The 12,293-nt window shown below is 46.8% G+C and overlaps 1 protein-coding gene and 1 pseudogene across 6 annotated transcripts; both read left to right on the top strand.

Moving 5' to 3' along the window:
- The first annotated feature begins 1,974 nt into the window (after positions 1-1,974).
- LOC136531865 (uncharacterized) lies at positions 1,975-3,898 on the top strand (annotated as a pseudogene).
- Positions 3,899-4,281: 383 nt separating this feature from the next.
- On the top strand, positions 4,282-12,076 carry LOC136531866 (putative pentatricopeptide repeat-containing protein At5g08490). Of its 6 annotated transcripts, XM_066524524.1 has the most exons (7): positions 7,212-8,308; positions 8,405-8,513; positions 8,618-9,571; positions 9,922-10,702; positions 11,076-11,473; positions 11,714-11,783; positions 11,862-12,076. In XM_066524524.1, the coding sequence occupies exons 4-7, from the start codon at positions 10,059-10,061 to the stop codon at positions 11,923-11,925; spliced, it is 1,176 nt and encodes a 391-aa protein (XP_066380621.1). In that variant the 5' UTR covers positions 7,212-8,308; positions 8,405-8,513; positions 8,618-9,571; positions 9,922-10,058; the 3' UTR covers positions 11,926-12,076. The 6 variants fall into 6 exon arrangements, with proteins under 6 accessions (XP_066380618.1, XP_066380620.1, XP_066380619.1 ...); XM_066524521.1 differs by lacking the exons at positions 11,076-11,473; positions 11,714-11,783; positions 11,862-12,076 and having other exon boundaries at positions 4,282-7,281; positions 7,424-7,530; positions 8,024-8,308; positions 9,922-10,060; XM_066524523.1 differs by lacking the exons at positions 11,076-11,473; positions 11,714-11,783; positions 11,862-12,076 and having other exon boundaries at positions 4,282-7,281; positions 8,024-8,308; positions 9,922-10,060.
- Positions 12,077-12,293: the final 217 nt, after the last annotated feature.

The raw sequence follows: 12,293 nt of genomic DNA, 5'->3' as shown, positions 1-12,293 counted from the left end.
ATACTTAGATGTATAGTAAAAGTAATATATCTAGAATAGTTAAAAGATCTTATAATTTAGGTCTCGTTCGCTTTGCTGAAAAAATAAACAGAAACATTGTTCTAGCTGATTTGTTATGAGAGAAAATCATTGTTCCGACTAAAAAAATAAACCGAAAAGTATGGATTATAAGAAAAAACAAACATGACCTTAGAGTGGAGGAAGTACTAGTACTGCCATGACCTTAGAGTGGAGGAAGTACTAGTACTGCCCTGTGTTTCCAAAGTTCCCAAATTAACCTGACGATTTATGTCCGATTCCCACTGATCCCGAGGGATTATGGCCAAGATATCCAAAGTTCCAAACGCCCCAACGAGCCAGTTTAGTGCAGTGTCTCCTCCTCGCTTGATTTGGAACAGCAGTGCCTTCCAGCTTTTTAACATTCCTGCAATCCAACAATCAGCGGCTTCACACACTTCTCCAACCCATTACCCTTCTTTCCTCTGAAAAGCAAATAGAATTAGGAGGTTTTCCATAAGCACCATAAGGGATGCCACAACAAACAGCATTAACAACTATATAAACTTTTTGTTGCACACTCAAAGGTATCATGTGATGTTCTATGATACCTTTTCTTTGTTTGTCTGTTTTTTTGCTCTTTTGTTTTTTCCTTTCTATATTATTTTGATTTTTTTGTTCTTTCCATTTCCTTTATCATTTTATTTCCCTTTTTCTTCTTATTTATTTAACTACAGTTGAATTTTTGTTCTTTTCCTATTACATAGTTTTTACTCTTTTATTGGACTATATTTTTTATGAGATACATATGATGTTCGTGGTACTATACAGTTGATGTTCTACGATATGTTTATGGATGTTCAAGTAGTATAAGAGTGATATTTCATTATTATTCTTTGAATATTGACATGATACTTGCGAGATGTTCTGTGATATATTTTAGGTTGTTCAAGTAATATCTAGGTGATATTTTTTTTGAACTTAAATAGTTTGATATGGTTTAATAACAAAAATGTTTTATATTTATCACAAAAGTAAATAATTAGAGTATAATAACAAAAAATACAAATGAAAACTTAAATAACTAATGCTAAACATACAGAAAAATAACAAAAAACTTAAATAAGAAAAGAAAAAAATAAAAAATATCACATGTATACTACGCAAACATGACATGTATCTCATGTAACATATGAAATGGACAGAATAGAAATAAAAAACTAAAGCATGAAAATGATTAAAATAAAAAACAATTGGAGTAAAAGAAAAATAGAAAATGAAAAACAAAATGAAAAAATCTACATGAAACATACAAAGAGAAAAGAGAAGTAAATAGAAGAAGATAAAGAAAAAAAAAACACGACAGAAAGTTAAAGACTTAAAGCCCACTCTACGGCCTAGTAGTTCAGAAATTTCCTACCAAAATGCAGCACGTCAAAGAAAAGATGATCGATCATATTCAATTTTGAGAACAAAGGAGAAGAGTCCTCAACTGATCTCCTCTTTGCCAAAGTTGTCTCGAGCCCTCGACGTTCTGCATGCGCTTGTTACGTTACGTGGCGGAGGCGGCCTCGAGCCTTCGACGTTCCGTCCGTCCACGTAAGGTACGGTAGGGTAGCCCGGGTGCGGTCCAACCGTCCAACGGCGTGTTCGTTTGGCTGGCCTGGTTCATTGCTGGTTCGTGAAGAATTACTGCTTGCTGGTTTATGTGAGAAAAAAATATTATTTTAACTGAAAATTTACATTCATTTACAATCGTTTCACCGCAGCCGAACCGACTGCAAGTCGTTCGGTCTCGTGAGTGTAGACACAAGTCCCCTTGCTTTTCGATATCGACCGGGCCCTCCCAATAACATCTCATGCAGACGCAGGAGGCACGCACGCGCACGTCTCCGAGCGTAACGGGCGGCGTACGCAAACCGTGTGGGTCGTCGCGTGGATACGTGTTGGGCAAAACACAGCGGCCGGCCGGCCCCGATGGACATGAACGCGGACGGCGGCGGCGCCGGCATCGACGCCCTGCCCGGCGACATCTTCGTCGAGGTCCTCCGCCGCCTCCGCGTGCATTCCCTGGCCAGGTGCCGGTGCGTGTGCACGCTCTGGCGCGTGGTCGTGGACGACCGCGGGCTCCTCCTCCCACACACGCTCCCTCCGCGCTCGTTCCCGGGCTTCTTCGCCAACGTCGTCCGCGCCGCCACCAAACCGTGGAGGCCTCACCCTCACCCCGGTTTCCTGCCCCCGCCGGCCTCGCGGGCCCCCACCGTCGACAGGCTCGCCTTCCTGCGGCCGCACCTCCCGTGCAGCGGCGCCGACGCCGCCGTGCAGGACCAGTGCAACGGCCTCGTGCTCTGCTTCCAGGACTATCTGGTCGGCAGGCCCGTGGCGGGCTTCGTGTGCAACCCCACGACGGAGCGCTGGGCGCGCCTGCCGCCCCCGCCGACGTGGTGGCCGCGCGGACACGAGGGCCTGTTCCTCGCGTTCGACCCGGCGGTGTCGCTGGAGTACGAGGTCCTCCTCCCGGTGCCACCCCTCGACGATGCACCTCCGACGCCGAGGCTCCCAGGCAAGGGCGTGTGACGTTGGGAATGTTCATGCCGGAATCGTTCAAGGGACGGCAACAGCCGGGCCAGGAGAAAGCGCTGCCTCTGCTCGTGTTCTCGTCGGCGCACGGGCGGTGGACGAGGCGACTACTCGCGCGCGGGCCGGTGCACCCCGGCACGCCTCTACGACAGGGTAATGCGGCGGCGCAGGCGGACCGCGGAGGGGAACCCGTGGGTACGGACGTGGCGGTCCGCCTTGTACTGCCGTGGCTCTCTCTACGCGCACTGCGAGAAGCGCATCCTGGTGGTGCTCCGCTGCTCGGAGGGCACGTACGACATGGTCAAGCTCCCGGCCGACGAGGCAGAACTCCACGTCTCGCCGGGCCTCCCCGTGTACTCCATCTTCGCGAGCACCGACGACAAGGTGCTGCTGCGGTACGCAAGCGTCGACGCGTTCCGCGTGAAGGTGTGGGCGCTACAAGAATCGGCGGATGGCGGTGGACAGCTGGAGTGGACGCTGACGCACGATAAGGACCTCGCCGTGCACGCGCGCATGCTGGACCTGCTTCATCACGCGCCATCCAACTGCGTTCCGGTCGCCATTGGAGAAGGGAGAGGTGGAGGCCGAGGCAAGAGCGTCTGGTTCTCCGACGAGGACGCCGAGGAAGTTGGCAGTGGTGACGTGGGCGACGGGTGCTCCGCCTCCGGGCGGTGGAAGTGGAACTGGGACGACGCTAGCTTGCTCGACATAGAGATTGGTGAGGATGAGGTGCTCGACATCGGGGCCGGCTCCCAGACTCAGTTCTCGATCCTGGGGTGTCACCCGAGCAAGGAGGTGATCTTCCTCGTCGCCGGCGCGTTCCACGTCGTGGCGTACCATCTCGGCGGCGGCAAGGTGCAGTACCTGGGTCGTATTGTGTCGCTGGGCGATGGTGACCGTGTCGAGGCGCGATCCCTTACCGCCCGTGCGCGGTCGACGCCCTCTCCAGCTACACCTTCTCTTCGCATGAGCGAAGTCATTTTCTTCCCCCCCATCACAACAAAGACTGTTTACAAAAATGTGCTCAACCGACTAGCAGCGAGATTTGAACCCAATTCAAACCGTGTGCAATGTTTATTTTGAACTTTTAGCCTTTCACATATACTGCAAAATCGAGCTTGTCCATAACTAGCAAATTGAACATCTGATATATATAGCTGGAAGTAGATCACACTACAACATTTGTGCACTGCCGTTTTTGTATTAGAGAAGTTATCGATTCCTGTGTACCCAATTGTATGTTTCCTACTCGACCTAATCGAATTTCACCCTTGTCATGTTCAGCCCTTTCCCATCCCTGGAGGTTGCCGCCAACGGTTAGGGCAGTTCGACTGGTATTAAAGCCGGCTGAAAAGCCAGCTGAAGCTAATTTGTTATAAGAGAAAAATACTGTAGATTCTAGCTGATAAGCCCCCGATTGGACCGCAGCGGTGGCTAGCCTGCAAAGACTTCGGTTTCAGTTTCCAGTACTACTAGTTCTGTTAATTTGCTGTTACTTGGATTTGGGTGTGCTACTTTATGTAGCAGTAGCATGAGATTTTTGTTTGGATTAAAATTAATTGCACTACTAGTTTGCTTCACGATTTGTGCGGAGTTTTTTTCTTTTGAAAATCCACCGCAGTACGTCTATATCTCGCTAATTCGCTATTATTAAATTAACAAAGATCATGTATTTCTCTGGCTCCTGGCTGCGATGGCCAAACAAACGTTTCATCACCACGCAAGTTGTACGGTGTCGGCGCTCGCCCCACGCCTCCAACTTCCCACCTGCGCGAGCCCGCAGCTCCGCTCCTTCTCTTCGCCCCGGCCACTGCCTCCCAGACGCGAGACGACAGCCTCCCTCCCATGTGCGCACGCTATCGCAGCCTCGGCCGCACGAGCTATGCAGCAGCATCTGCTTCTTCTCGCAAGGCGGCGCGTCGCGCGCTCCACGCGGCGGCGCCCGCTTCCGGTCACATGAAGAGTCAGCGCGGTAGCGCGCCGCTCGGGCTCGCTGCCCCCGCCGCGCAGCACATTGGGCGTATGCTGGCCGAGGGCCTCCGGCCGGGCGCGCTCGAGCTCGCCGCGGCGATCAGGTCGGCCTCGGCGCTCCCGGGCGGCGGCGGCGGCGCCGCCCTCGCGGGGTGCCTCCACGGGCTCGCCGTGAAGGCCGGGCGCGTGGCGAGCAGCGCGACGGTGGCGAAGGCGGTCATGGGCGCGTACGGGAGGTTCGGGCCCCTCGCGGACGCCCTCCTGGTGTTCGACGAAATGGCGCGCCCCGACGCGGTGTGCTGGAACATCCTCATCACCGCGTGCTCTCGCCGTGGGCTTTTCGTGGACGCTTTTGTTTTGTTCCGGTCGATGCTCTCCTGTGGCGTGGTGGGGCAGAGCATGCCGACCGCAGTGACAGTGGCTGTAATTGTTCCGGCATGCGCAAAGTGGAGGCATTTGCGGACCGGCAGAAGCGTCCATGGCTACGTGGTGAAAACTGGTTTGGCGTCAGATACTCTCTGTGGAAATGCATTGGTGTCAATGTATGCAAAATGTGGTGGAAGCAGGGCAATGGATGATGCACATAGAGCGTTTTCTTCTATTCGCTGTAAAGATGTTGTTTCATGGAATTCGGTCATCGCAGGGTACATAGAGAATCGGTTATTTCAAGAGGCACTTGTGCTGTTCAGTCAGATGATCTCACAGGGATCTCGTCCAAATTATTCAACAGTGGCTAGTATTCTTCCTGTGTGCTCATTCACGGAGTTTGGGAGGTATCATGGGAAAGAAGTGCACAGTTTCATGGTCAGGCATGGTTTGGAAATGGATGTATCTGTTTCTAATGCACTGATGACACATTATTCCAAAGTGCTTGAAATGAAGGCTGTAGAATCAATATTTGCAAGTATGGATGTGAGGGATATTGTATCATGGAACACCATTATTGCAGGATATGTGATGAATGGGTATCACTATAGAGCATTGGGCCTGTTTCATGAGCTTCTGTCTACAGGAATTGCTCCTGATTCTGTTTCTTTTATCAGTCTGCTCACTGCTTGTGCTCAAGTAGGTGATGTCAAAGCAGGGATGGGGGTTCATGGTTATATCCTTCAAAGGCCAGTACTTCTTCAAGAAACATCCTTAATGAATGCTCTTGTCACTTTTTATAGCCACTGTGATAGGTTTGATGATGCTTTCCGTGCTTTCACCGATATTCTGAACAAAGACTCAATTTCATGGAATGCGATTCTCTCTGCTTGTGCCAACAGTGAACAGCATATCGAGAAGTTCTTTGTACTGATGAGTGAAATGTGCGGTGGGGTAAATCAGTGGGATTCTGTCACAGTCTTGAATGTTATACACGTGAGTACCTTCTGCGGGATTAAGATGGTCCGTGAAGCTCATGGGTGGTCCCTACGAGTTGGTTATACAGGTGAAACTTCAGTAGCAAATGCTATTCTGGATGCTTATGTGAAGTGTGGCTACTCACACGATGCGTGCATACTTTTCAGAAACCATGCTGGGCGAAACATTGTAACTGATAATATAATGATTTCTTGCTACCTGAAAAATAACTGTATAGAGGACGCTGAGGTGATCTTCAACCATATGGCTGAGAAAGACCTGACTTCATGGAATTTGATGATCCAGTTGTATGCGCAGAATGACATGGATGGTCAAGCTTTCAGTCTGTTTAATCACTTGCAATCTGAAGGCTTGAAGCCTGATATTGTTAGCATTGCAAACATTCTTGAGGCTTGCATCCATTTGTGTTCTGTACAGCTTGTGAGACAATGCCATGCCTACATGCTCAGAGCATCCCTAGAAGACATCCATCTTGAAGGAGCTCTTGTTGATGCGTACTCAAAGTGCGGCAACATAACCAATGCATATAACATCTTTCAGGTCAGCTCAAAGAAGGACCTTGTTACATTCACTGCCATGATTGGATGTTATGCGATGCATGGAATGGCAGAAGAGGCAGTAGAGCTGTTCTCTAAAATGCTTAAACTTAATATTAGGCCAGACCATGTAGTTCTGACCACGCTCCTGTCAGCATGCAGTCACGCAGGGCTGGTTGATGCAGGAATCAAAATTTTCAAGTCCATCAGAGAGATTCACAGAGTTGTACCAACAGCAGAACACTATGCGTGTATGGTTGACCTTCTTGCCCGTAGCGGACATCTCCAAGATGCATATATGTTTGCCTTGGATATGCCCCCTCATGCGGTCAATGCCAATGCATGGAGCTCCCTGCTAGGGGCATGCAAGGTCCATGGTGAGATCAAAATTGGCCAACTCGCTGCTGATCAGTTGTTCTCAATGGAAGAGGGGGACATTGGGAACTATGTCATTATGTCAAACATCTATGCAGCTGATGAGAAATGGGATGGTGTTGAGCATGTCCGGAAACTGATGAAGTCCCAGGATATGAAAAAACCTGCAGGATGCAGCTGGATTGAGGTTGAGAAGACTAGGCATTTGTTCATAGCCAGCGATACTAACCACCAAGATAGGTCTTGTATCTACGATATGTTTGGAAGTTTGTATCAGCAAATCAAAGATACACAGATGCAGAACATGACAATGATGAAATCTATGTGACCACAAGTTGCAGAAACTAGAAGTGAAGTGCTCTTCATCAAAGATGTGCTAGGTGGCTTTCCTGACTCAGTTGCAGGACTTCAACTTCCTGGCTGCAAATAGTAACAAATTCTCCTTTGTTTCACTGAGGTATGCAGTAGCCTAGTCATGTAAGCCTTCTAGTTTGTCTCCTGACTGCTGGGTGCTATTGATCTGTGCATGAAACTAATATTTTGTAGGCATTAATGTTTATACCTGTACAGTTGTACTGACAAGTTCATCCTGTTGGCAGAGGCAAAAATGAGGATTTACAGTTTTGTTTTAAGAGGTTCAGTTACTTAGAAGGCAATAGTTGCCGCATGTCCAGGAATAGTAAGCATCTTCATGTCCTAGCAGATGGTAATTTAATTGCATCCTATGCCTTCTCAAATTCTCAGTTCCTTTTTTCTTTCTACAAGCCGAGGTATACTAAAATTTCATTTTAGCCATGCATTTCGTTTCTGACATTTTTCTTTATCTTTTTTATGATTTTACTTCCAGAGGCAAGAATGCATTGTTTATTCTACTCTAAGTTACTAAGTATGATAAAGTTCCTTTTCTCTTGACTACTATAGGCCTATCGCTCGGTCTTACTCTTGTGCTCATACCTGTACTATAACCATGCATATGATTTACAGTTTACCCTTCCGAGTTATCCTTCCTTTCTTACTAATATAACCTATCGTTGAGATTGTAGTAGGCTTTGACATGAGCAAGATTTGTTTCCTTTCTAAAATTAGCCAAAAACTTATAACACTTTCACTTTGTTTCTGAAGCAGGTTGATCCTGCATTTTTATGAGAACTAATAATAATTTATGGTTGTGTGCATCCCTGGTTCATGGCTTTCTGCAGAGGCTGGAGATTATTTCCATTATCTAAAAATGTGAGCACCGGCAAGGATCTTGAAGCCAAGAAAGAGACCATGGATTTCAAGTTAACCAAGGTCCTTAGAAAGTATAAAGCTCGTGATTTGCTGTTAAAAAGAAGTTGATGTTTCCTTCATTCAAACTATATAGGTGCATACCATACCCACTTCTCCTGTTGATGACAAGTTCAGTGTAACAGTTGTTGGTATTGGCACTTGGCAGTGTGTCAATACTGCACACTGCCAACAACACTTTGACTAGAGACCTGAAGGTAAATAAAAAATAAAAAATCAAGGATTGATTTTTTTTTTCTGTGTAATGCTCCATGTAATGTTGTTTCTCTTCGAATCTGAATTTTGCATTGTAGGTGCTTCCAGTTCCAGTGCTTGAGCCTTCATGTGCATTGACTTCCAATGAATTTTTTTATCCTACTGCTCCTGAATGCCACTCTACTTTGGAGAAGCATACCACTTTTGGTAAGAAGCTCATTAGCACTCATTACGGATTGAATCGCGGTTCTTGAATTTGTGGATGTATGATATGGCGTTATTTTTCACATTATGCATTTTTTGTCTTTTAGGCATATCCACACTGCTATCAATCTTAGGGCTTGTTCGGTTGTTTCGGATTCATGGCCTGGATTTATTCTAGGCTGGAATGATTATATAATTTGTATAACAATTCATCAGTTGGATTGGTTCCCGCCTCCATTCTAGAATAACCGAACGGCCCCTTAAGGATTATGGAAATCCCCCTTACCAGACTCAAGTTCACGTTTTTCGGATCGGAAAGTTCACGTTTTTCGGATCGGATTGGAGAGGGGTATCTCAAGTCAAGATCTATATGCTTCTTGAAGCCCGTGAACGAATACTCGGATTGCTCCATCGACTGCTGGATCCAGTTCAAAGAGCAAGCCAAACAGCAAGTTTTTGTGTACCCGTGGTCATTGTGGTACTCAATAGCTGTTCATGTTCTGCACTTGCTGTTAGCACTGATAGCCTCCCAGTTGAGCGCAAGCAGGAACCAACTGCTGCCGGCTGCAGATTTCTTCTCAGCTGCATCTTGAAAAAGAGCAGGAGATTGGGATTCAGGGAGGAAGCCGAGCAGCGCTCAAGCGTTGGGCAAGGCACTGACTCCGAATCCACAAACTAACCAAACTAGTTGCCAGGGCACGCGTTTTCGCCAGGAAACCCGTGGTTGCCCGTTGCCGTCCACCAAACGGAAATCGAGCCCGAACAGGTCACCAACCAACCAAACCCGGGATAGACCGTTCGGTCGTACTTCTATAATAGCCTCCTCGCCGCCCACGCGACGCAACTGTCCCCTTCTCGCCGCGCGGAGAAAAGAAAGGATTCCCCTTTGCTCACCGGGAAGCGCCGACGCAGTTGATGGATTTCGGAAGGACCAAAGCTGCCGCCGTAGCCCTGACGTCCGAAGCGACCTCCGCCCCGCCACGTCTGCCGTCCTCGGCCCCCGCCACGCCGTGGTTCCGGGAGCTGTGGGTCAACGCCTCCAAATAACGGCTCTTCGAGAGGTGCGCTCACTGACTCGATTTGGTTGTATCCGTGCAATTGTTATTCTGGGGTGGATTGGATGTTCATTTGTGTTAATTTTGATGGCCTTGGTGTTAAGCCGGCTTGGTTGCTGTCAACTCTTGTAACCAGTACATTGTTCATTCGATCTACCTCACAGTTGACTCTCCACCACCAAAGAGATAATCTGATCATACAGACCAAATCCCAATATTCACAATAATGTTAGACTATATTAGATAGAATAACTGGAGCATGCTTGTGATTTTGTGAAACACAAGCAGCCTCAAGTCTAATTACGAAGAGCCTGTATTGGATGAACTGAGCTGACCTTTTTGCTCCCACGTTATAGGAGAACACTGGTGGATTTCTGAGCTGGTGGTGGGAAATAAAACGACTGGCCCAGCATCCTTGTGATAGCAATCACAGCATTGGCAGCTTCTTCAGTTTTAACTGAAACTAGACTGATCAAGGAGACTAGCTGTTGAAATGCATAGGCAGAAGATTGCAAACTCTGGGTGGGCTGCGTTTGATCGCAAGTGGCGCAGCGCAGATGGCAGTGGGGATGAAGGTGATGCTGATTCATTTCCGGCTCTCTCAAGTTTTGGAGCCCCCAATCTTGCTAGCAGCTCCATTACAGAAAAGAATGGGCCGAAAGCAAAGCCTTTTGCTTCAGTGGTTCGCCCTTCTGTTGCTTCTGGAGCTGTTAGTAATGGACGCGGAAATAAGATTTCTGCTAATCATGTGGACAATGGGAATCATGGTGCAATCTCTGCATCTGTTAATAAAGTTGAGCTCTTGAAAGATGCACACAGTTGGGCCGACAGTAATTTAATAGAGGATGTACTAGCTGCTGTAAATAATGATGTCAGCCAAGCATCTGATTTGTTGAAAGCTATGGTCTCTCCTGACTTGCAGACTGGAGAGGGCAGAACATCTGGCCATCCTGCTGCTGTGATGAATAAAACACATGGATTACCATCAGAAAGTGCTGCAGCAGGCAATGCAAATCCAGATAGCTCACAGTTGTTGCTGCCACCGATGAATTTTCCCTCTATACCCTTGCAGCCTGAATCCGAAGAGATTGATGATGATTACTTAAACTACCGGAAAGATGCATTGAAGATGATGAGGTATGATGAGATTCCTTATTTCTGCTTATGTTTTTCAAATTGTCCGCTGTTAGCATTATATTTGCTCTGGGTTATGCATAGAAGAAGTGTGTCTCTATTCTTTCTCTATCCACCAGGAGCCTAGGATGTTCATTCGAGCATAGAACTTGCATATGATCATTTACTCTTGTAATTCCAAACTTGCATGAGCATTCAAAGCCATTAATTTGTAAAGCATTCTAGAAAGAAATATGAAATCCTTGAATTATAGGTCTAACAGTCCATAAAAATTGATCAGACACTAAGACAGTTGAAGATGTCAATATTTTTTATTTAAGGTTTGTACACTTGTTTTATGTGATGACCAAAGTCAACTCTTTCCTTTTGGTCGCAGGGCTGCCACAAAGCATTCCCAGTCTGCCAGCAATGCATTCTTGAGAGGTGACCATGCTGCTGCCAAGGAACTCTCTCTCAGAGCTCAGGAAGAGCGGGCAGCTGCTGAAAAGCTGAATAACAAGGCAGCGGAAGAAATATTTCGGCTTAGGAATAGCAATAATGACATCTGGAAGATAGACATGCATGGTCTTCATGCATCAGAGGCTGTGGCAGTATTGGAGAGGCATCTCCACATGATAGAGTTCCAGCAGCCTGGGAATAAGTCAGCTTCAACTGAGGACTTAGCTAAGTTGGAGTCTGCATATTCTGAATCAACCACTGGTTCAAACATTGAGCTTGCCACTGAGAAGGTGGTCTTACGCCGGCCTAAGCAGTCTATCTTACATGTGATCACAGGTAATATGCTGTTCCTCTATGCATGCTTTCCTATCAGATACAGTTGATGGTTTCATATCAAAACTGAAACAGTTTATGTTCATTACTTTTCTTGCCGCTATCTTTGTAATTATGATCTGCAAATGCGCAATTTAATGGATGAGAGCATCTTGGTATCATTTTACAAGCAGATAATGCATTGATTTGGTTCATTTAATAACAGCTTTGGCAATAACTCATTTCTGTTTGTACTTTACACAGGGATGGGTAACCATAGCAAAGGGCAGGCTTCACTGCCTGTTGCCGTTAGGGGCTTCCTTATTGAGAACGGGTAACATTCGATGCAATCAGTACAGCTCTACATCTAAGTGTACACACGCAAGTATGATTGACAGCCTTCTGCTTGCAGGTATCGATTTGATGAACTGAGGCCTGGTGTTTTTGCGGTTCGTCCGAAATTCCGCCGCAGGTGAACCTGTAGAAGTTTGTACAATTGTAACATGATGTATGTATCAGTTGTGCCGACATAGCCACTGCCTATAAAACTAGAATGGCAGGGTGGGCAATAGGAAATTCCAGCAACTAATTGTTTATTTTTCTTGATTAATAAAGCGAATTTGTACATATGTGATGTTATTTAACCTCCTTGAACAGTAACTTCGTTCCCACTTGACATGCAATGTTGTGATTGTAGTGACCGTAATTGTGCTAGTGTACGGCAATGACATGCAATGCTATCTGCAGAATTGGGTTGCCATTGCTAATAACCAGTCTTTTTAACTGTGTGATTCCTCTAGAGGCTCTGCTGGTAAAAAGCACTCGTCACAACTGATAAGTCATT

Source organism: Miscanthus floridulus, unplaced genomic scaffold, assembly GCF_019320115.1.
Source record: "Miscanthus floridulus cultivar M001 unplaced genomic scaffold, ASM1932011v1 fs_469_1_2, whole genome shotgun sequence".
NCBI lineage: Eukaryota > Viridiplantae > Streptophyta > Magnoliopsida > Poales > Poaceae > Miscanthus > Miscanthus floridulus.
Note: the sequence above shows the minus strand (reverse complement) of the source record. Positions and strands in the feature narration are given on the sequence as shown.

Coding starts and splice junctions, on each gene's coding strand:
- LOC136531866 (XM_066524523.1), top strand. CDS start 4,423: ATGTGCGCACGCTATCGCAGCCTCGGCCGCACGAGCTATGCAGCAGCA.